General features: G+C 43.5%; 1 protein-coding gene across 3 annotated transcripts in view; it reads right to left on the bottom strand.

The window, feature by feature from the left end:
- Positions 1-24,474, bottom strand: part of BEGAIN (brain enriched guanylate kinase associated) — a 937,901-nt gene that overhangs the window by 725,842 nt on the left and 187,585 nt on the right. For 2 of the 3 annotated variants that reach the window (XM_085628030.1, XM_085628031.1), the window contains exon 2: positions 23,174-23,263. The exons of the other annotated variant lie outside the window; for it this stretch is intronic. In XM_085628030.1, the coding sequence (XP_085484156.1) occupies positions 23,174-23,263 (90 nt within the window). The remainder of the gene's footprint in view (positions 1-23,173; positions 23,264-24,474) is intronic. 3 annotated transcript variants of the gene reach the window in all.

Below are 24,474 nucleotides of genomic sequence, written 5' to 3'. Positions count from 1 at the left end.
TATTCACGTCTCAAAATAACCCTCCATTGATCCCATCACAAGGAACCTATTTTGTCTGCTATGACAAAGCATATACATGGCTCCCCCCTGACTTTTCGGGAACATGTTACATAGCATTCTTGCTTCCCCCAACGTATACTGCACCCTCAGACCATCACAGACACAGATATGGTAGAGGCGTATTTGATGCCAAAGACACAGCTGGCCAGGAGGGAGGAGATTTCTTCAAAGGATTCATTCCGTTCTGAGGACCAATGATTAACAGCGGAAACATTAGGTGATTAGTTCGCGTGGTTGAGACAACCATCGATGTTACTGCAGGTGCTTTAAGTAACATAACTGCAGAACTCCGAGCGGACGTCTCATGACGTTCCAAAACAGAATTGCGCTAGATGTGATCCTAGCAGACCGAGGAGGAGTCTGTACATTAATTGGATCAAGCTGCTGTATATACATTCCTGATGACGCCCCGACTGTATATCAGGCCATCTCAAAATTACATACCATCTCCGCATCGATCCATCAGGACGAAGGAGATTGGTCCCTCATGGGATGGTTATGGGGATTATTATCTACCTGGGGATGGAAGATACTAACATTCCTTGGAGCAATCCTGGCCATCATATTCTCTTGTTGCTTGTGCATACACTGTGGTCCTGCTATCTGTGGTCTGTTCGCTATCTTATGTGTATCAAAGCCTGCAACTCAACAAACAGAGAATATTAAGATGATGGTCCAGCAACAGCTAAACGACCTTATGGCAATTGATATCGACTCCGACTCAGACTAACATGAGCCCAGTCATTGTGTTATTGCCTGAGTAATGGCAAAAGGAGGGTCTGAGGTTCTGAAATGTGTCGTTTCTCGATCGTACCCAGACTCCATCTTGTGTTTTCCGCCATCTTAGGTTGCCCTCACTCAGGCAGCTGGTAAACGAGATGTTTTTGTCATTTCTGCCCTTGCGTGTCAGGTAGCTTTTCGTCCCGTGTTTATTAACTAGTGTCAGGGTCTGGCCAAATACACTAATTCATGTCTAAGCCGGATAATCCCCGCCCAAACTATTTGTTAGCTCACACCATTCTTTCCTCCCACTTATCTTATCTACTGCCCTTCGCTACACATCTCATGCATTCTCTGGTCTCACGACTGTCCTTCTAGTACATACAACCATGTTTTCCTTTCTTGTAAACTGTATCATGTGGATTCTCTTTGCAATTTACTTAAAGGGGCCGGCAACAAACATCACGTGGAACCCGAGTCAGTCTTTAGCTTAAACCATTGTTGGTAACATTTGTCGATGTCTCAAATTCTATATGTGTTTGGGTTATCCATTGTATCCATTGTATTCCACTGTATAAAAGTTTGTGCGCCACGGAGGTCAGCAGCAGTCTCTTGTGAACCCATCCCTGTGTGACTTCACGGACAACTGTACTAGCTGCAGCTAATAAAACTCGATCTGTTACGCCAAACGGAGTGTCCAGTGTCTCTGTATTGCAAGGCAGGAGAACTAGAGGATTTCAGGCGTACTCTGCGCCGCCTGGCCTTTAAAGGTCAGGTTCCTCACACTGGGTGAAAGAATAATTCTGGTCAGGTAAGACATAAGATCAGGCACATGTGATTATGAAGAGAGATACTCTTTATTTTGAACACTTAAATTGGGAAGCTTGGACAAGAACTTCAAACATAAAAAGAACTGGCTCATTAATGACCATGAAATTAAATTGTGGATATATTAAAAACGAATCAAATGAATACTTCATGAGTATTGGTTAAGTAAGAGGACAATTTAAATAAATCCTAATCCATTAGGCATTCTTATTAAAATGAGAGAGTATAATGAATATATGTCACAAGTCCATGGTGGATATAAAAGTGTTCTTGATATACTCGTGACCGCTTCTGGAGTATATGATTCTCCAAGACTGAGCAAAGTGGAAACACAAATTAGCTCTATTAAACGATTTAAAGCCTCAAGATCAGATTATTCATTATTCCTCCCATTAATTAGATACCAAAATGGTGCACTGCAATTTGAAAACCAATTTGTAACGCTGTCTTGGAAATAGGAATTGCTCCATGTACTGGACTACAGACTTCTTGCAATTGTAAGGCCATGCAACAAAGTGCTGTCAAAGCCCTATATAAGACACTCTAATGAGACAAACATAGTTTTGATCTCTTAGACTGCCTGAAGGCATCCTGGTAGTAGCAAAGCCCAATTGCCAAGCCTAGAAGGGCTACAAGCTAAAGAGCCATGTCTTGGGAGTTTCTTTCTAAAGACAGACTCAGAAGAGGCATTTAACTGGTAGTGTGTTCCATAATTTAGGTGCTGGAAAGAGCATCCACCATGTCTAGCCTTAAATAGGGGAGGTGTGGTGGCAAAATTGGCATGAGATGATAGCTGGTATCTCATTGGTTCATAGAACCTGACCAGGTTGCATAGGTATTTCGGGCCATGGTTATGAAGGGCATGGTATAGAAAGCAAAGTGATTTGAATTTAGACAGCTTGGTCACCAGAAGTCAGTGCAAGCTGCAAAGATGGGCAGAGGTACATTGGTAGCAGGAATTTTTCAAAAGTCTGATTTCAGCACTTTTGAAAATTTGGTGCCAATGTGGACAGGCCTAGATACAGTGAATTGCCATAATTGAGGCAGAAAGTGATTATGGACTGGAGACCATGATGTAACAAAACTCAATTAACAACCACCTGTTGTAATTAGAAACTTGTTCTCTACCAGCGCTACATTAGAAGACAATGCTGTAGTTTTATCATATAGTCAAGCACAAATACAGTTAAGAGCTTGATTACATTTTACCCATAAAATTGCGACCCCCTTGCTAACACCTGTTTGCCCAAAGATAACAATTATAATGCAATATTTATCACACCTCGTAATCAGTGGTGTGATGAGGTTGCAATTCTACCCAGTTTCAGCAAGTCAAACTAGCCAGAATTTAAAGGTGGAAAAAGGTCAGACGTTGACTAAAATATGCAGAATTTCAAGATGCCAGTGTAATTCAGGAGCTCCTCAGCAGCCTCATCCAACACCCGACATATCTGTTCTCAATCCGGCAGATTATTTGGAGACAACGAACATACAGCGTCGCAAAGGAGGAGTCACGAGTCCGGTGCTAGGCATTAGAATCCGGGACTCGGAATAAGCGAGGGAAACGGTGATGGGTCTGAGCGGCCAGAGACCACGGTAGGCTGGAGACGCGACCAAGCAGCGTCTCGCACAGAAGGCGGGCCGTGCAACTTAGATCAACGTCAGGTCAAGTGATCGAGTGGAGGTGCACGCCAGCCAGACTGGATAGCAGAAATCCTTGGCGAGAACAAACGTCCCCGCCTCGGGTAAGGAACGAAGGTGGAGGGTGGGGACGTGCTTCAGTGACGAGGCCGCAGCTCGCAGGAAGAGACGGCGGTGCTGAGTTAGACCCAGGGAGAGGCCCCTGACACTAGATAGCAGGCCGTAAAACGAGCCGCCTAGGGGGAAAAGTAAATAAGAGACCAGCGTGAGTCGGGACCCACTTGGTGACTTGAATTCGAACCAACCCAACTCAGACTGTGAAGGTGGTGGGGCCTCCTGCATTGGTGATTTTAGCGGGTGCATGACCAAGGCAAGACACTTCGGCGGGCGTTCTACCTGCCAGGAGGGAAGTGAGGGAGTCTGCAAACTGGAAGGGAGTCTTCTGCAGCCAAGGCAACGCTAAGGGGGTGCTCAGGGAGGTGAACCCCAGCACCAGAAAGTGGTGCGGGGTAGGACCACCCTGTAGCGACACAGGAGGCAGCCAAGGCAGGAATCCAGGACCGGCCACGAAGAAAATAGCCCATCCGTGAGTCCCGGGACTGGGGGGAGCTCCCTGAATAAAAAAAGCTGTAGGGGACCCTCACTATCTCCTCTCACAGATGTCGAATAAGCACACACAGACTGGGGCAATAGTGAAGGCAGAATCATTGCACATTTCCTAGAGTGCACAGAGGCGACAGCAAGTGCATAAGAGGGACCACTGGCATTCTAAGGTAGGTCGCATAGTGGCTGGTCGCAGGGGGGGCTGCCGGAAGGACTGAGGAGCCCAGCAACGGGTTAAGAGTGAACTCAGAAAGAAAGGCACAGGAAGTAAGAGAGCTGCTACAGTGCACGATCTTGGAGAAAGTGCAACCCACTGAAAACCCCGCCATAATGAAACCAAAAGGGACCCCACCAGTACAAGCCAACAAGCTGGATAAATACGGCTCTGAACGACAATGTGGAAATATGGATTTTTCTGGTCAGTTATGTCCCCTATCTTGGACCCCAACGGTTCTATGTGCGTGTCACAAGTACATGTATGTTCCCTCCAGTTCCAGTTATGAAGACGCAAATACATATGCGTCCACCGTCAACATGTCCTCTGTCAGATCCGCCATGAACAGGCCGGATATTCCATTCCTAAATATGAAAGGCCACCGGCTTTGTATGGCTCACTTATGCCATTTTACAGTCCAGGCAAGTAGGCCCTGATTCTGTCATCAAAACTCTTCTTGCTTTCTGCCTCTGAAAGCTCCAGTCTGAGCCTGCATCTGTGACCATGAACTTTGTCTCATTCTCTGCGCGGCTCACGAAGCCTGACATCAGCCTATTCTCTGCCAAATACTGTATTTCACCTTCGAATTATCTGCTTCCCCCTCAGCCGATGCATTCCTGCCTAGTAGCTTAAGTAAACATTCTTCCAGTTACCGAGCAAAAGGCCGGCTTCTCTGCCCTCATGCAAGTAATTCATAGCCTTGTTACCATGGAATATTCCTACCCCCTCGCATTCAGTGTAGACACTTAGACGCTTGTACATGCACGCACGGTCAGTATAGAATAGATTCTGTCCGAGAGTCCTTCGTTTGTGGATAACATAGTTCTTTAAACATAGGATGTTAGATATGATTTGGGATTAGGTTGACTTGACCCCCCAGACTTTTCGTCTCCACATGTAGAGCTAAATGTCAAGTCCCCTTCACCCCCTAGTTACACGTCAATTACACGTCATACTGCTGCGCGCGCATCTAGGCCAAGTATTATCTTATAGATCCACCTATGTATGACATCATAACCAATTATGTTCCTTTTTACTCCTTGTTCCACCCATTTTCGGTTACGCAGACAACTCGTCATTTTCCTTATCAATTGTTACGCCTACTGCATTCACTTCATTGTCATGTATGTACTATAAAAGTCATTTCTTGTCAATAAAGTATGTACTTCACTTCCTGAACCCCCGTGGTGATGGAACTTGGAGCAACCGATTATAATCGATTATTGGAATAAAGCCCATTCCGAAACTCTAATATCACGGATTCTGCCTCTCATTTTACTGAGCTATTTTATAATGTTTCTGTATCAAATTCAGTCCCGGTAAAGGAATTTTATTTACCACATGATGGCGCCCGAACAGGGACACTTTCTCATCTCACGCGCCGGCGGTGAGTTGCAGGCCCGGTCTCCTGCCACAGCTGGACGGACAATAACGCGTACCAGCAGGATTTCCTGTATCTCCCTCCGGTCAAGCGGGGGCGACTGAGACTGCGATCAACACCCAGACGAGGCGGTGAGAAGTGCGAAGTATCCCGACCAGAGCCTAGCTGAGAGAGCAAGATCCGAGGTATACAGAGACCCACCAGTTCGAAGTCAAGCCCAGTTTCCGACGAGACGAGTCGAGTCCAGTCCGGTTCAAGTTCAAGTTACCGAGGCCTTCCGTTTCCGAAGCTACCCGGTGAGTACCATTACCGGGGAGGCATTTCTGACGTGCACATAGGTTGTGCCGGTCAAGACGGGTTTGGGTACACAAATCCGGTCTGCACTGTTTTAGCAGTGTATCTGTACTGTTTAGCAGTATATCAAGTATTCCGAAGTATCTAGTTATTGTCAAAAATTAAGCTTGGTGATTAGTTATGCAGACGATCATCATTGTTGTTTCAGTTAAAGGTTTAATGTTTAATGTTTAATGTGTTAAACGTCCTGCATATTGTGGTATGAATGATTGTTCATTATTGTGCTTTTGTATTAAGTGTGTTCAAGATTAAGTATCGGATCAGTTGTCAATATGCCGCTCTTTTCGAAATTAAGACAGATCACGACTAGAAAAGGGGTTCTCGAAGAAGCCGTCCCTATTCCTCCTAGGGATACTCCAGGGCACTTCATGTATCACAAACATGGCTTAGACGCTATATTATTTCTTGATTTATGGGTAGACTATACCAAGGGATTACCAGAAAGTCAGAGGTGGCCCGCAGCGGGGACCTGGGATGCAGAGTGCATCATGAAAGTCGAGGAAGAGTTATGGAAAAGGAAAGTCAGACAGTCACAGAAGGACGCCGTTGAGTTATGGCGTAAAGAATCTCATAGACGCACAGAAAAAGCACGTAGACAGGAAGAGAAGAGTAAAGAGAGTTCAAACAAAGTTCGAGAAAATCTATTAATTGAGGAAGGTATCCGAGTGAAATCAGAACAAGTAGACAGACAGAGAAATGCCCTTATGAATGGTATGTATCCCCTTCTGGCCGAAGGATTACCTAAGGCTACTCCAGAGATACCGAAAGACTTGCCACCCCCATTATTCCCAATCAAGGTACATCCTAAGGGGCATCCTAGAACCGCAGAAGATGTTTTTCTTTCCTCATATTTAGATGACACAGCTCCCGAGTATGCTAATTCCGCCCCACATAGACCGCATATCAGGGAGGTCCTACGCCAAGATCCAGTACCCGTATCCCTACAGCAACAAATCGAGTCACAAGTTCCGGCAAGCACATCTGTTTCCGCATCTGTTCCTACAGGTACTTCTATAGCTGTGTCCACACCTATAGTTGCTGTGTCACGTTCAACGAATCCTTTCACACCCGACGCCCCAGATGGGGCCACGGGAGGTGCTACCAATATTTTTTCTACGCCACCTAGAATAAATAAACTTACTTTTCAAGAGTCAGCGCATTCACGTACACCCAAATTCGTAAGTGCTCGTGCACTTAAAGAGCTTCTCGTAGATTGTAGATATGACCCGGTGCCCGGTATAGAGGACGAAATGACCCTGGCCTCATTGCGTATCAGACGAGCCGCAGTGTATTTAGCGAAGTTACCAGGAATGACTGCGCATCTAGACGAAATATATCATTTTGTCCAAACAGGGCGAGATCCAGAATGTATTAACAGAGCTATGGAGTACCAGAAAGTAGAGATACAGGGGGAACTGTTACGTTTCCTCATAAACTGTGTGATCAGAAATGTAGACCGACCGGGGGTAGACCCGGAAGCAATGCAAATTCTTACCAGATGGAGTCAGAATATATCAGAAGGGAGACACGATAAGCAAAATTGTATAATAGCCATGTGCCGAAAGATCCGTAAAGAAATAGAACGCCTACACAAAGAGAGATTAGAGGCAGACGAGTTCGAACAAAGCGAGGAAGAAGGGTCAGGACTGCCCGCAGGACAGTCGGACACCATAGCCTATGTAGGTAGAGGAAGATCTTGTAATAGGAATCAGACTAGATGTCATACTGACTCAATACGTCCGATATGTCCAGATAATAACAGGAATTTCCAAATACCTATAATTAATATAAGGTCTAATGAGCATTCGTTCCAAACCGCCGACAAGCTACTCCGAGAACGAAGGGGTTATCATTTTCTCGATTCTATGGACGAACAAGATTTGGCCAGGGCAGCTGTCCATTGGGTGGACAGTCCCGGAAAATATAGTGATGATACAGTAGTACGCACATTTTTGAATCTCACCCCAGATGAACAGAGGTTAGCTGGGATTTATATGATTCAACAACTCATTATACTATATCGGAGTCAGCATTCGGACCCTGGTCCCTTACCTGACATATTGACTGAATTGCTTATGAATAAATGGAGAGGTCCAGGTACTAAATTAATTAAAGAAATTCTAGAATCAAGAAAGCAGTATATTCTTTTTGTATGCTCAGAGCATGTTTCATTGCCCGTCAAGGAAAGAACCACGTATCACATGGATAGACAGAATCCCTTACGAGAAGTGCACCCAATAAGAGGCGAGGACAACGAGTTTAGGCGCGTATTTGTATATACGCCCATATCAAAAATAGAATTGTTACAAATGAAGAAAGTGGTACCCAGTCATGACAAAGATCCAGCGGGTTTTCACCGAGAAATTAAAGACATGTTACTCATGGGAGAGTATACCTATCCCGACATTATGACAATATTAAAGGTGTTGATGCCTGCTGGCATTTATGAGAAACTCAAGGAAAAAGAGTGGGAGGTAGGTGACCAAAAGATAGAATGGTCAGTGCTAGAAGCGGAAGAAAAGGCCCGAACTGCAGGAGCAGGACTTGGGGATAAAACTAAAGCATTACCAGGTTTACTAGTACAGGTACTGCCACGTTTATTAACTACGAAAAAGGAAGATTGGGGAACGATTTCAGCCTGTAAGCAGAAGCAAGATGAAGACACTAGTGATTACTATGCCCGATTTGAAAAATGTTTTGGTATAAATAGTGGCATAAAAGCAAGTAGCGAATCATACCCGCATCTGTTTGTAACAAAATTAGTAGAAAATGCCCTGCCCCCAGTAAAGAATAGAGTATTAAAATTCGAGAGTACCTGGCAAGGTAACACTCCATCGCAAATGTTACAAATGTTACAGTACCATCACAATAGAATTAGAGAAGAACAAGAACATGAACACAGACGCATGAAAGACACGAAAATGAAAATGCTAGTTTCCCAGACTGTTCCAGCTGAAGGACATAAAAAGGGTATGACACATTCCGATTCAGCAGGACCTGTAAAAGGGACATGCAATTATTGTAAAAAGCCAGGTCATTACGTACACGATTGTCCAGTTTTAAAACATAATATCGCCATAGGTAAAACACAAGAAAGATCACGGCCACTCAGACAAGATCAGAATGAACAAGGAGCTATGCAGCATGCCCAGGCCATGCCAGCCGCACAACAGCCAATACAGTTTGTGCCAGCTGCACCACCGTTGCCTGCTGCTGCCACACAGACAACAACACGACAAATGTATCAGACCGCACAGTATGAATATCCTGAGTATCAGCGTTACGCATGAACTAGCCTAGAGAGGGAAGTTGATTTACCCCTTATCGAGATTCCTGTAGATCAAGAAGGACCTTATGTACATAGTGAATTATTAGGTCAAGATAGAAAATTTTTACTCGATACAGGGGCAAGTCGAACGACCATAAAACGTAGTGAAGTTCCAGGGGCACCCCTCTCAGGCTCTCAGAATATTTCCCTTGGTTTTTCAGGAAAACCTATTGTTAATGAAGTGTCACAACCTCTGCCACTTACGATAGGACCTCTGACCCGAACTACAGATTTATTGCTTACTAAATCATGTCCAGAAAATCTGTTAGGAATTAAAACCTTGAAAGCTCTAGGAGCCATAATATGTTGTTCTCCGGAAGGTGTAAGGTTGTTTTTACGTGATTTTAAAGGTCACTATGTGTCTAGAGACATGGATCCCCGACTGCAGACTTTACCTACATGTCTATGGGCACAAGGCCCTACTGATGTTGGATGCATGAATATTACACCATATCGAGTCACATTAAAGGCAGGAGTGGTGCTACCACGAATGCGACAATACAAGTTACCACCAGATGCTGTAGTGGCTTTACTACAAATCATTGACGAGCTCATTGCCCAAGGAGTAGTTGTGGAAACAGACTCCAATGTATGTAATTCACCGATAATTCCGATTCTTAAACGAACAGATCCAAAGGCCCCGCCAGTATATCGATTGGTTATTGATCTGCGCGAATTAAACAAGTGCATTGTGCCACAATTTCCTGTGGTCCCAGATATCTCGTCATTACTGACGGCCATTGATTCCGAAGCAACATTCTTTACTGTAATTGATCTCAAGAATGCCTTTTTCAGCGTCCCAATAGATCCGGAAAGCCAATATTTGTTCGGATTTAGTTTAAATGGACGTAGCTTTAAATTCTCACGCGCACCTCAAGGATTTACAGAAAGCCCCAGCATCTATAGCCAAGCACTGAAACGAGAACTTGACAGTATCCACATGCCAGTTAACACTGTTCTGCTTCAATACGTCGATGATCTGCTGATCACCGCAAGAAGCGAACCGGAATGTGAAAAAGCATCACTGACAGTTTTACAATTTCTAGCCGAAAAGGGGCACAAGGTGTCCCCTTCTAAGCTGCAATTCTGTGTCCAGCGAGTTGTTTATCTTGGACACTCGCTGTCCAAGGAGGGAAGGCAGCTTACACCCGACCGCATTCAGTTAATAGCTAACATGCCTATACCCAAGACACCAAAGGAGGTACGAGCTTTCATAGGCCTCACTTCATATTGTAGGCAGTGGATCCCTCAGTATGCATTTCTAGCAAAACCACTCATTCAGTTAACCACACAGGAGGCAGCCACATCGACTGTTCTCCCTTGGACTCAAGAACATACACAAGCTTTTGAAAGCCTAAAGAAAGCTTTATGCCAAGCACCTGTTTTAGCAACACCATGTTACAGAAAACAGTTTACACTCTTTGTTACAGAACGCGAAGGTACTGCCTTGTCAGTACTCACACAGGATCAAGCAGGAGCACACAAACCATGTGCTTATTTTTCTAGTACATTAGATCCCGTAGCTCAGGCTTTGCCTGCATGCCTGAAATCAGTGGCAGCGACAGCTTTAGCAATCAGACAAAGCGATGCCATAGTGTTAGGACATCCATTGACAGTACAAGTACCACACGCAGTAGAGGTTCTTGTAAATAGAACGCAAACACAACACTTGACTATAGCGCGACTTACAGGATACGAACTTACATTGTTTCAGCCACACATAGAAATCAGACGCTGTAACACATTGAATCCTGCCACACTTTTGCCAGTAACCGGAACAGACCCACTAGCCCATGACTGTATTGAAGTTATTACTGTAACGACAAAACCCAGACAAGACTTGACCGATGTTCCATTGTCCGATCCAGACCTGACGTTGTATGTAGATGGTTCATGTATGAGAACAAGTACAGGAGAGTTAGTGGCCGCTTACGCAGTCACAACAGATACTGAAGTCATTGAAACTAATCGTATAAATACTTTGTCAGCTCAAGCCGCAGAGCTTATCGCTCTGACACAAGCCTGTATTCAAGCCACGAATAAAAAAGTCAACATATACACTGATTCACGTTATGCATTCGGAGTTGTACATGACTTCGGCGTGCTGTGGCGAGAGAGAGGTTATTTAACTTCCCACGGTGCCCACATTCAGCACGGACCCCTCATTCATGCCTTATTAGATGCGATACATCTACTTACTGCAATATCAATTATGAAATGTAAGGCTCATACGAAGATTACTGATATCATTTCCCAAGGCAATGATCTAGCCGACAGAACGGCTAAACAGACGGCTCAAACTCAAACCCCCGACATGACAAAGACAATAGTCCCGACACCGACACATTGTATGACAGTTAAAGATCCTACTCTTGACGTGATTGACATACAGACACATGCTACACCAGACGAAATAAAGAAATAGACTGAATTAGGAGGGATCCAAACGGACCAAGGATGGATGATGAAGGAAAAGTCTGTATGGTTCCTTCCTGATTCAATGGTCCAAGTTATAATTAACACTATACATAGTCCAGCACATCTAGGAGAAAAAGCTATGCTAGACAGCATTCAACACATTTGGTTCAACAAACATTTACGAGCAGCAGTCAAACAAAAGGTCCGTACCTGTATGATCTGTTGTCAGTTTAACCCAGGAAAAAGTGTTCCCGTAGAACAGGGTGGATTTCATCCTCCTAATCACCCTTTTGAAGTCCTACAGATGGATTACATCCAGATGGAACGATGTCGAGGATTCAAATATGTTCTCGTAGTTGTCTGCGCTCTGTCCCGTTGGACAGAGGCGTACCCGGTTTCAGATTACACTGCCCCGACTACTGCCAAACAGTTGGTTCGAGAATTTTTCCCACGATACGGTTTACCACGTGTTGTTCACTCAGATAACGGCCAGCCGTTCTCATCCGAATTAATGAAACACGTTTCACTTCTGTTAGGTTATCAGTGGAAATTCCACTGTGTCCGACACCCCGAAGCAGCAGGTCTCGTAGAAAGACATAACCAGATACTGAAAATCCGAATGTCCAAAATATGCAGAGAAAAAGGTGTCGACTGGGTAGTAGCGTTACCAGTTGCACTCTTTTACATGAGAATGGTAGCACACTCACGAACAGGGCTATCCCCGTATGAGGTGATCTTCGGTAGACCACCAAATATGTGGGGGACGCCTATACCACGAAAAATAACTGATGTTGACTGTAATATGCTGACAGATTACTTGGCTTCCTTGATGTCTGCACTACAATCTTGTCGTTCACAGGTAGCTGCAGCCTTTCCTGACAACACTGAGGTGAAACCCCATGACGTAGTTCCGGGGGATCTCGTCTGTGTGAGGAATTTCGACCGAAAGACTCAGCTGGAGCCCAGGTGGAAAGCACCCAAGTTGGTCCTGCTGACCACAAGGACAGCCGTGAAGATCGAGGGCCGCAAGGGCTGGATTCATTCAAGTCATATCAAGAAATTTCATGGACTATCCTCGGATATAGACATTGTGCCCTGCACTCCCTCACAGACTGATTCAAAACTTCCTTTGGTTGAAAGGACTGAAACCGAACTTTACAAACTAAAGCTTAGGCCCAACAAGTCGAGCAATTTGATTGTTTAAGTCCTCTCCAAGGTGAAGCGGTTGAATTGTCTCTGACATGTATCCCTTGGACCTGAGTAGAGAAAATACCCGGAAAATGTTGAAACGACAGGCGTATTGTAAATCACTGCGTAGCCACTGCATAGTGACATTATTAATTCTGTTTTTATTGAGTCTTTTAATAATTATTACAAGTATGTTGTTGCACATATATTACCCTATTTCTAGACATGTTTATAATGTTGCTGCTGAACATTCTTTTAGTGACTTACCTCCGCATGAATTGTCTTATAGACTTGCGCTGCGCAATAACACTTTCATTAGTATGTTACATCATTCCCATCAGACTAGTAATGCTACTAATTGTTGGGTGTGTGGCCGGCTCCCTCCCTATCAGAATTATGAAGGAGTCCTGCCATTCTTTCCACACCCATTTACACACAATGGCTCCTGTGGAGCATGGTTCAGTTTAATCAATTCCATAGACTCAGACACAGCAGTTTACCAAGATCATTGGGTATGGGGAAACCTGAACCTAGTTTTACTCAAGGTCTGCTACCCTGACAAGGAGGGTCGCCCCAAAAGAACAGGAACTGATCTAGAAAATGAAGTATATGGATTAGGTAATTTTACACCTAATCTCATGATTCTAAATGTCGTATCCGAAATTGAACTAGTCTTACCCACCATGTCAGTATTCCCAGCGAAGGGTGAATTATGTGTAAGAAAAGTTGGTTCCATACATATGGGCCATAGTAAATGCACTACTATAGTAGAATTCAGTGATCAAGGCAAATCTTCATTTAGAGCTTCTCGCCATTCCTACTTTGTATGTGGTCAGACTGCATATATGCGTTTACCTCTAGATTGGGATGGTACCTGCTACATTGCATTCCTTTTGCCACCTGTTTTCCTAGCTCCTCCTGATTATTACAGAAATATTCATTTAGTACACAACAGAGAGCGGAGAGATCTCCCCATTATCGATTACACTGAAACAGCATGGGACAAGTATGTAGATTTTAATAAAGGCATCTTTCCCTACATAGGTACCGTTACTAATAGTAAGCTGATACGTAGATTAACTAGAACCCTTGAAGCAGTAGTGAATGAGACTATTTCCGCCTTAGGCAATTTAACAGAAGAGCAGTCTGCTATGCGGATTGTTGTGCTTCAAAATCGTCTTGTCCTTGACGTCATCCTGGCTGATAGGGGCGGAGCTTGTAGGGTCATCGGATCAAGCTGCTGCGTATTCATACCAGAAAATTCGCCATCTGTATATAAAGCCATCACTCGCCTTCATAAGATTGTAAGCCAGATACACCAGAACCCAGGCACTTGGACTTGGTCCAGTTGGTTTTGGAATGTGATATCAGCCTGGGGATGGAGAGTTTTATCCTTCCTAGGTATAGGCCTTCTCCTACTATTCAGTTGCTGTCTATGTCTACAATGTGGACCAGCGATCTGTGGTCTGTGTGCCACATCGTGTATTCCACCACCAAGATTTCATTCGTCACGGAAGAAGAAAGAAGAACAAATGATGCTATATGAACAGATCAATGGATTAATGAAGATTGATATCTCTTGAAGGGCAAGTAGGGGACAAGGAGGGAATGTGGAAATATGGATTTTTCTGGTCAGTTATGTCCCCTATCTTGGACCCCAACGGTTCTATGTGCGTGTCACAAGTACATGTATGTTCCCTCCAGTTCCAGTTATGAAGACGCAAATACATATGCGTCCACCGTCAACATGTCCTCTGTCAGATCCGCCATGAACAGGCCGGATATTCCATTCCTAAATATGAAAGGCCACCGGCTTTGTATGGCTCACTTATGCCATTTTACAGTCCAGGCAAGTAGGCCCTGATTCTGTCATCAAAACTCTTCTTGCTTTCTGCCTCTGAAAGCTCCAGTCTGAGCCTGCATCTGTGACCATGAACTTTGTCTCATTCTCTGCGCGGCTCACGAAGCCTGACATCAGCCTATTCTCTGCCAAATACTGTATTTCACCTTCGAATTATCTGCTTCCCCCTCAGCCGATGCATTCCTGCCTAGTAGCTTAAGTAAACATTCTTCCAGTTACCGAGCAAAAGGCCGGCTTCTCTGCCCTCATGCAAGTAATTCATAGCCTTGTTACCATGGAATATTCCTACCCCCTCGCATTCAGTGTAGACACTTAGACGCTTGTACATGCACGCACGGTCAGTATAGAATAGATTCTGTCCGAGAGTCCTTCGTTTGTGGATAACATAGTTCTTTAAACATAGGATGTTAGATATGATTTGGGATTAGGTTGACTTGACCCCCCAGACTTTTCGTCTCCACATGTAGAGCTAAATGTCAAGTCCCCTTCACCCCCTAGTTACACGTCAATTACACGTCATACTGCTGCGCGCGCATCTAGGCCAAGTATTATCTTATAGATCCACCTATGTATGACATCATAACCAATTATGTTCCTTTTTACTCCTTGTTCCACCCATTTTCGGTTACGCAGACAACTCGTCATTTTCCTTATCAATTGTTACGCCTACTGCATTCACTTCATTGTCATGTATGTACTATAAAAGTCATTTCATGTCAATAAAGTATGTACTTCACTTCCTGAACCCCCGTGGTGATGGAACTTGGAGCAACCGATTATAATCGATTATTGGAATAAAGCCCATTCCGAAACTCTAATATCACGGATTCTGCCTCTCATTTTACTGAGCTATTTTATAATGTTTCTGTATCAAATTCAGTCCCGGTAAAGGAATTTTATTTACCACAACTCGATTACTCCCAATGTGTTTGGGAACCGAGTCGCACTGTTGGAATGCTTTCCAGCCATTGTAATCGGTCATTGGGAAACATGTTTGGGTCATTCGGAAAGGTGGGTTTCTAATCGGATTTGGGCAAATTATATGCAGTTAGGAGCCTTTCCAGATGACATCATAATCGACCCCTAAACTTAGATTCAGAAAAAAACAAATCAAAGTTGTATTTTATATTCATGTGTTGTACAATGTACTTTTTTAGTTTTCGATGTAATAATTAATCAAGCTTAAGAAAGTTCGCTAGATTTCTTCATTTCCCTAAGAAAGAAGAAAAACGTAAATTCGATTAAAAGAAAGTAATTCACTTTTACAGGGAGAATTCTCTGTCAAAAAGTGTTCCCCAAAACAATTTAGTAAGATATTTCTCCAGTTAAAATTGTTGGAAAGTGAGCAATCTTGAAATAGTGTGATGTATCTGACCGTCACAAAATATTGCATGCATCAAGTAAATTCTGCACACTGTTAGTAAATATAAGATCCCAAGCAGAGGAACTAGAACTGAACAGAGTACAGGAAGTTAGGAAATGACCATCTTTTGTGTCCTCCCACCCCCATTTTTTTCCCTATCTGTTTTTCTGGATTTAGAACTCTGTGCACTTTAACCCTGCTATCCAGGTGCAAAGGTCTGTGTTCCCCTTTAAAATATGTGGACATTGACTTAACCCTAATGGACGTTTTCAATTTTCCATAGGGCCAAGGTATATGGTACAGAAATACACTAATGGCTTGCAAATTTATATGTCACTTGGGAAATGCAGCACAGATTGTGCCATTTACCACAGTGACAGCGGAAACATGAATTCAGACGTACCCTGTATAATTTGACTGTAACAGCCTAAACCCTGCTGTATGGATCTGTGAAAATACCTCTTTGTGACAGGTGGGAAACGTTGCTTTTAAATAATAAAAAGTCACTCCTAAGTAAACCTAGTCACCCACAAGGTAGGGTGCCCGATATTTAAAAGTGAAACAATTGTGAAATTAAAATAGGCATGTTCCACCACAACTAGCCCCAACAAGCAGTTTTCATTGCAAGGTTGCAGCTGAATCCTAGAAAATGGCAAAATACAGATTATAACTTTTAATAAATATTTACAAAAAATAAACTTTAGAAAGTGGCCTTATCCTTGCCTAGTGTGCATTAGCTCTCCAACAGCTGCCCAGCAAGTGCTCTGCCTTAATGCATTGGGAAATGTTCTCCAAGTGTAGGAACAATGGCCTGGGTTTGGGGATGTGCTTTATTTCCCCTTTTCAGAGAGACCAGTAGGGTAGACTCATGAACTTCATTAACTTGTAAATGGGCCTGGCCTCTTATTAGTAAATTCAAAGAGAGAGCTGCAAAAGGCATCCCTTTTCACCCGTCAGGATGTTTACTTCTCCTTGGATCTTCAGGTCAATCACATAATGTCGTCCTGCTTCTGGATCATAAGAACTCTGCGAAAGATCTTTCTTTTCATTCCTTCCCAGGCCCGTAAACAAATGGCCCAGGTATTAATCACATGTAGGACTGACTATTGCAACGCACTTTATCTGAGCACTAACAGGACTTTTCCTGCCAAATTACAACTGGTGAAAAATGCCGCAGTTAGACTGACACTAGGCATCCCTAAATACAAGTCAGTCTCTAAAGGACTGCATGAACTTCGCTGGCTTCCTGTACCAAAGTGGATTACCTTCAAGGCCATGTGTATTGTTGACAAAGCACTTTAAAGTGCAATCCTAGGGGGAATCAAATCCATGTTTCAGTGGTATTCTTGAAGCAGACTTCTCAGATTGGCAAGTTATAATCAATTGGTCACCCCCAGAGTGTGCAGGAATAGATGGGGAGGCAGAGCTTTTTTGCTTACACCCTACTCCTTCATCTGACCAGTATGAAGCTCCATATGCCATTTAGGAAGGCCTTTAAAACCTTGGCTCTTTTCCTTCTGACTGACACTGTTATCTGGTCATGTTCAGGTATACTGTAGGGATTGGCAAGGAGTGCCTTGATGCCTGTTGGGCAACTGTCGCACTATACAAATCTATATCATATAATTACCCATGGTCTAGGGAGGCACAAGGTTTTGGCACTGCCTCAGGTTTTCCATGTATGTTGAGTGGCAACACCCACAACAACACCCATTGAATGCCTCTTTCATGCAGAGTAAGGCAAGACAGCGATTTGCACTGCCTCACCTTACTCCATATCTACAAGACCACGAAAAGCCATGCAGGGAGGCTTGTAGATGTGGCTAGGCCATGTGTGTCACCAAACATCACACAGAGTGATGTTCCGGGGGCACACAGGGATTGTAAATATGCCCCAATTCTGTTCCTGAGTGCCGTGGTCCCCCAGGCAGTGCCTAAATGGGTCTCTCTTACCACGTTTAAAAAGCTGTACTTAAAATTGTTTGGACTTCCTGACCTCTGGTGAGCTGGGACCAATCACCCAAGGCAATCTGCCCAAAGTGCAACTTCTCTGGGCTACAGAAACAGGTTTCTCCCGCATGGAACTCTGAAGCAGCAAATCTGTTTCAGTAGGCCCTCAGCGATCAGGTATCAGGCCTCGTGGAAGTCACCATCTGTTACAGCCTGCAACCTTATTCAGCTTGAGGAGTTTTAACTCCAAAAGAGACTAAGGGGCTTATTTATGAGCTTTATGATGCAGGGCAGTGCAGCACAATGCAGCAAGTCACCTTGCTGTGCTGCATCACAGGGAAATGGCTGGAATGCACTGTATTTAATGTAACACAGCGCATTCCTGTCCTTTCCCATGCGCTGCCGCACAATGGGGTGCCTAGCACCAACAGGCACCCTTGCATCATGGTACAACGGTGCCTGCGTTTCATGCAGGATTGTTTTTGTGCAGGAAGGGCCACCTCCTGCACAAAAACAATCCTGGGAGGCATATTCCTATTTCTGTGAGTGCTGCAAAATGCAGCACACATAGAAAGAGGAAGAAATAAGGAGAAATAGTGATATTTTCCTCCACTGGGAAGGTGTAAGTTTTTGGGGCATCCCATGTTTACAAGTTCTTGTAAATCTGGATATGGCTCAGAATCAATGGAAGTTGTGTGGGAACATCCACGCTGCACCCATGGAACGTCTTCCCAAGGCAGATTAACGCAACACTGCAAATTGCACTGCATGCATTACTGCAGATTTCTTAAGCCACTGAGCCATGCTAAAGGCCTTGGCTTGGCTTAAAAAATCTGACTTAGAGGTTTGTGTCATGCATGTGCCACATTGCATGGTGCAAAGAAGACGCAACCCCCACATAAATTAATCCAAGCTTGGAAATCTTGACCTAGCAAAGGCAAAGAAATACCTCGAACTTTCTAACAGGAAAAGTGGCTAAGACCAAAAAAGAAAACTCCAACCACTAATGTGCCAGACCAGGCTTTGAGGTACAAAATAATCGATGCAATCAGGCATGATATAATCTATTAGTTTACCCCAGGGTATTGATATGTGGCTTAATTAGAGAACAAGCATTTACAATACAATATCTGGAAGAGAGTTTTGTCTCAGAGTAAAGCAGTTAGGTTAGGTGCCATTGGATGGTGTTAATGTGAATCCTGTGGCACAACTTATCTGATCCCTGATGTAGTAAAAGTTGAAATGAGGTTAGAGACCACTGCTCAGGGGAAACAAAATATCCAGGTACTAAGTTTGAGTTTAAGCAGTCCAGAGAATGACAGTAGACTTACATATCAGTGTGAACTTTCTGCTGACAGACCAAGCCTTGTGAACTTGGAGTTTGAAGATCCTAGTGGACAGGAACCTAAGCTGGAAGGAACGACTCCACTTTTTGACCTGAAGGTAATTTTTTAGTTGGTTCATTTCAGGTTTCGGAGGCCCTACCCAGCTGGACCTCTGCAAGATACAAAAGGTATTCCACCTTTCAAGGTCGAGGTGACATATAGAGCTCCAGGCCCAGGCGACGACCCTGTAGGTGGCTAGGCTAATTTGGGGAAAGAGTTTCTGAGGCATAAGGGGAAGTTACCCCACCTGCAGACCGCAAGAATTCTCAAAAAGTGTGCTCACATTACTTTACAAGCATGGCAACAAGCCTGTTTTTTTCTATTGGGCATTGGTTTTGAGTACACATTAGAACAGTTAAATCAGTATATTGGAAACGAATTGTAAGTTATTTTTCTGGGGCAGTCTTGCATATCATTAATGACTGGATATATAATAGGACACTTCAATCAATAAAGAAATCTACAGTTCAGTAATCTGTACAATTAAAACTATGGCTTAGAAGGCACATTTAAATCAGTGATTTTTAGAGAAGACAAAAAAAAAACAAGTGGTAGTACTCCGGGAGGAATTGACTGGTGTGGCAATACCACCTGGTAATACAACACCAGGTAACACTTGTAATCATGCAGAGAGCTATTAACACTGAAAACCATAAAGTAGTAACACTCCACACTACTTGCAATGGGTGCCTAAATATGGAAGGAAGCACAGAGCAAATCTAGATAATCAAACATAATTCTGCCCTTCATCCAAATAATCTGGCATTTGTTTGGCAGTAAATATTGCTGCCCTTGCATGGTAATTTACAACAATGTGGCAACTTTTAAAATGTCAAAAGAATGCAAACGAGTTCTTCTCTAGAAAGTTGTCTATGCTCTGAAATAAATACTGCCTGCTTGAACGCCGTGCATGTAAACAGTGGCTCCCACCCCCGTGATTTACCACAATTTGGCAAGCGGTCCCCTGCTTCAGTGATTGCTTGGCTGCCTCGACTGAATAGCGCTGATGCTAATACAGGCTGCAGGGCAGGTTCATTTATCAGCAGCAAAACAGGCTGCATAATTGAGCAGGTTTTCAGTTTTGACATACCGCAGTGGCGTGGCTTGCTATGATAATAACGTGTTATATTCTCTTCAGCTTGCCCAGAGTAGCAGCAGCGCTACATCGCAGAAGGAAAATAGACTTCTCCCAGCGAATGGGTGGACAAATGCAAACATCCCTTGGCATCTGTTCAGATGTAACATATGCAGAACAGGGTGGAAAAGCAACAACTGCACCTGTAATGTCTGGAAATAAAAATGTTCTTAGAAGCCCCACATGCTCCGTGGATAACACTGCATTTTGCACGAACCTCACGATAGGAAACTGCATTATGGCGAACATCAGAAAATAAACAGAGCTGTGCATTGTGGGACGGCAAAGAACACGTGATCAAATTTTTGGAACATACTATCGATATTTTCATGAACAAATGTGTGACAAAGTGGAAATAAACATAGTTTAGAGATCAGGCATATTCTATTAAACACTTTATTGGCGTTCTACCACATTACTGAGTTTTTAATATCGATTTGCAACAACATCAACTGCAACTACAAACACGAAGGAGGGCATGTATATGTAAGTATAGATTTACTGTTCCTAAAGACAAATCTACATACTTTGACGATATTTTTTTTTGGGAAAATGTATGAATAGTTTTTGAGAAATTAGGCTGAGTGGGCTTTAAACAATTTACATTCTTGTAAATCTTTGCAAGCTGGAAATTGCAAATTATTCAGAATCCGGAATTAGAAAAAGGGAACTGACTGGATGGGGTCGTTTTTGTCCAGTCATTCCTTTTCGTGCTGCGGTTTCAAAGTGGGAACCACTGTACCAAGACAAGATATCATTCGCTGTCTCAAAAGAATCATTTTTCGTGTTAGAGTCATTTCAGCATATTGGACTTAGTCCCTGTGTCTTAAATATTTATGAAAAAAAGATTATATTAATGCTCAGGGTAGCCCTAACCCTAACTCAATAGTTGATAGACGCTTAGAGCCCTCCTTCAAAGTTAAAAAAAGTCTACAAAATCACGAGATTTGCGAGTCCCTTTTAAGTCTCACCAATCCTTGGCACCATCAATGTCAGATGGGGACTGCTGTACTTGCTCAGCAGTGCTGCCCCTGGTGGCCATTTTAGGTGTAGATTATTTACGAGTCAGAAAACAGAATTAAGATTCTCTGGCAAGGTTCAAGGCACAAATTCTGGAGAAGTGTGGCTCAGGGGTTAGAGGCGGCAGACCCGGAAGCTGAGATCGGTCCTGGACCAGGGTTCAATTCCCCGCCTCGGTGGGTCTTGGGCTAAAAATTCCATGGACTCGATAATTCTCGCCCCGGTGCCTCCTCAACTCACGGGTTCACACTCTGTGACTCTGGGCAATAGCTTGCTTAATCTCCACAACGGCCCCTCGCGGCGGGATGCCTGACTTTCACCTTGTGGATACCCTGCTATCTCACAGGGGAATACCAGGACGGGTTCCCTAAGCAAGCGCCGGGAAACCCACAGCGGGTAGCTGTGCGCTATATAAGCTCAACTACATTTACATTTACATTTACATTCTACTTAGGATTCACAATTTGGAAAAAAAATGAAAGGCGTGGCCAAAGGCCAGTCAATATGGGCACCTCCCTTATGAATAGCGGGGGTTACCCACACAGCTCTGACTGTGAATGGCTGATGGCCTTGCGCACCAGTAGTTGTCCCCCCACAGTGGGTAGGGCGCATGGCCTGGCCGCAAGCAAGTTCTTAGTGCCCAAGCCCTGCCGCACACAGCCGAAAGCTGTGCGCATCATGGTGAATTGGAAGTTGGAGCTGGCAGCAGGCCAACCTCTGCTTTCAGCCACGGTCCGTGCAGGTAAGAGCGGTAGTGCAGGAAGGGGGCATGGGGGGATTTTGACGGATGATGACTAGGGAAAATTAAATATTTAATTTTCCCTCGTCGTCGTCTGTCGAAATAACCCCCACCCGGCCCCACTGCCCCACGGCGCTTACCTTCATGGGTGCAGCTGTCTGCCTTTAACTTCCCCCTGTACACAGCTGTAGGCTGTGTGCAGTGTGGTTGTGCTCCTCATGCTGGGTTGGGCACCGGCCCAGGCCTTTGTCCCTAAAGCCATCTCCACTGCACCAGGCCAAAGGCTGGGAGCACCAGGATTTGGAAAATTCAACCACCATAAACAAAAGATAACATTAACTGAAAAACACAACAGTTGTAAACTGAGTTATTGTTCTGCCTCAAATGCTTAAAACCACCAAAATGTGCCCATTTTGGTTTTCAATGCAAAAATCACATGCCATAAATCATGGCACGGTCTAAACCTCAATTGGCAAATGGCACGAAAAACAAAAAAGCAGTCATCAAGAAACATCAAGTCCTTTCTCCTCACCATGGCAGAACAATCCTTAGCCAATGGCATGTTAAAAATAAGGCTGTCTAGCAAGAGCAGAAGATACAGGGCTTTTTCAGATTTGTGTTCTTTGAACTATGCCTGACCTTTAAGTGTGTTTCATTCAATGATAGTATATATCGCAGAATATACACACATATATAAATATATATATATTTGAGAGAGATAGGAGGTGAGAAGCTACGAACAGTAAATCTGCACTTACCTATATACATGCTACTTGACAATATAGTTGTTTTTCAAATTGTAGAATATATTTTCGTGCAGGTTGATATTTCATATTTCTATAATCAGACTGACATACAACACGTATATTGGTCCCCCAAATGGGAAATACTCATGAATGCTTTGAAAAAATATACAAGACAAGGCACTGTAGTCACATGTATTTAAAAAACTCTATGTAACATGAAAACATGTACTTGTAATTACCTGTCCCAGAGGCTAGGTGAAGACTTTGCGTGCCTGCCTTGGAGAATTCTAGGCTGCCATAGGCAGGATGGCACCCAGGAGTTTCGCACCCTGCAGCATGAATAGAGGATAAACCATGGCTTGGTGTAGCTCATAACAGATAATTGAGAGGTCACGTGGATGACCTTGAAACCCTGCACACATGTAGGAGTAATGCAAATATTTAGCCCTAGACATGCAAAAATATACAGCATAACCAATGGCACTGACATGAATGGATTGTTCCAACTCAATGGAATTACCCCCTGGATCCATGTCAGCCTAAATGTATCAGACCTTTGTTCCAAGATCGAAGCTTTCTGAGAGGTAGAGGCCTGTAGTTGGTAGGCCAGTTCCATACCACAGAAGGCCCAGCGTCATAGAACAGAGTCAAGTTATATGTTGCGGTTGACATGGAACCCATTAGAAAAAGGCTTGGGGTCGCCAGCATTCAGAAATGAATAGAGTTGTGACACAAATGATAGGCTGAAGTTAAACAGAGGCCTACAACCCCAAAATACCAGTGTGCAGATTCATAAATATATCCACTGATATACCAATGGGCAGGTTCATAAATATATGCACTGTATGAATCGTATTTGTATACCTCAAACCAAGCTACAGAGAAGTTGTGATAGATGTGTTAACTAAGCAAAGCTTAATTCATGCTTGTGTTTGGACCTAGTTGATGTTTTGCAAATTCGATTATATATTACAGTGCTACTCAGGCATATCTTATGCATGCTTTACTACATTAAATTTTATGTATATAAGTATACATTTGCACACACTTGTGACTGGATATATATTTTTATATGTGAAGTTAGGAATGTGTAGGTTGTAGGATTGTAATTTTTTTTGCCTGCTCTAGTTTTCATGGGAAAAGACTTAGAAAACACAACACCTGTGTTTCTACACATACCTAAAAGAATAGTACACCAGCGTGCACTTTACCACAATTTTTGAACAACTTATTCCAAATTCATTAATATCTGAGCAATGTTCTTCTATACTTCGAAGAATAATTTTTAGTAAATTTGATAGCATTAAACGAAGTAATATCACATTTGAAATTAACGTCTTAATTTGAATTGGCATTATGAAATGATGAAAGCTGGTTGAAAATGCATTAAAATGGATACACCAATACCAAATATCTGTTAATAGAGACATAATCAAGAGCTGCCCGAAGCTGTCGAGGTTAAATTTTGAAAATATATCATCCTTATATAGGGGCAAATGCCACTCCTCTGATATGAAGAAGTGCAAGAAGGCCCTCCTTG

The sequence above is a fragment of the Triturus cristatus genome, chromosome 9 (assembly GCF_964204655.1).
Source record: "Triturus cristatus chromosome 9, aTriCri1.1, whole genome shotgun sequence".
NCBI lineage: Eukaryota > Metazoa > Chordata > Amphibia > Caudata > Salamandridae > Triturus > Triturus cristatus.
Note: the sequence above shows the minus strand (reverse complement) of the source record. Positions and strands in the feature narration are given on the sequence as shown.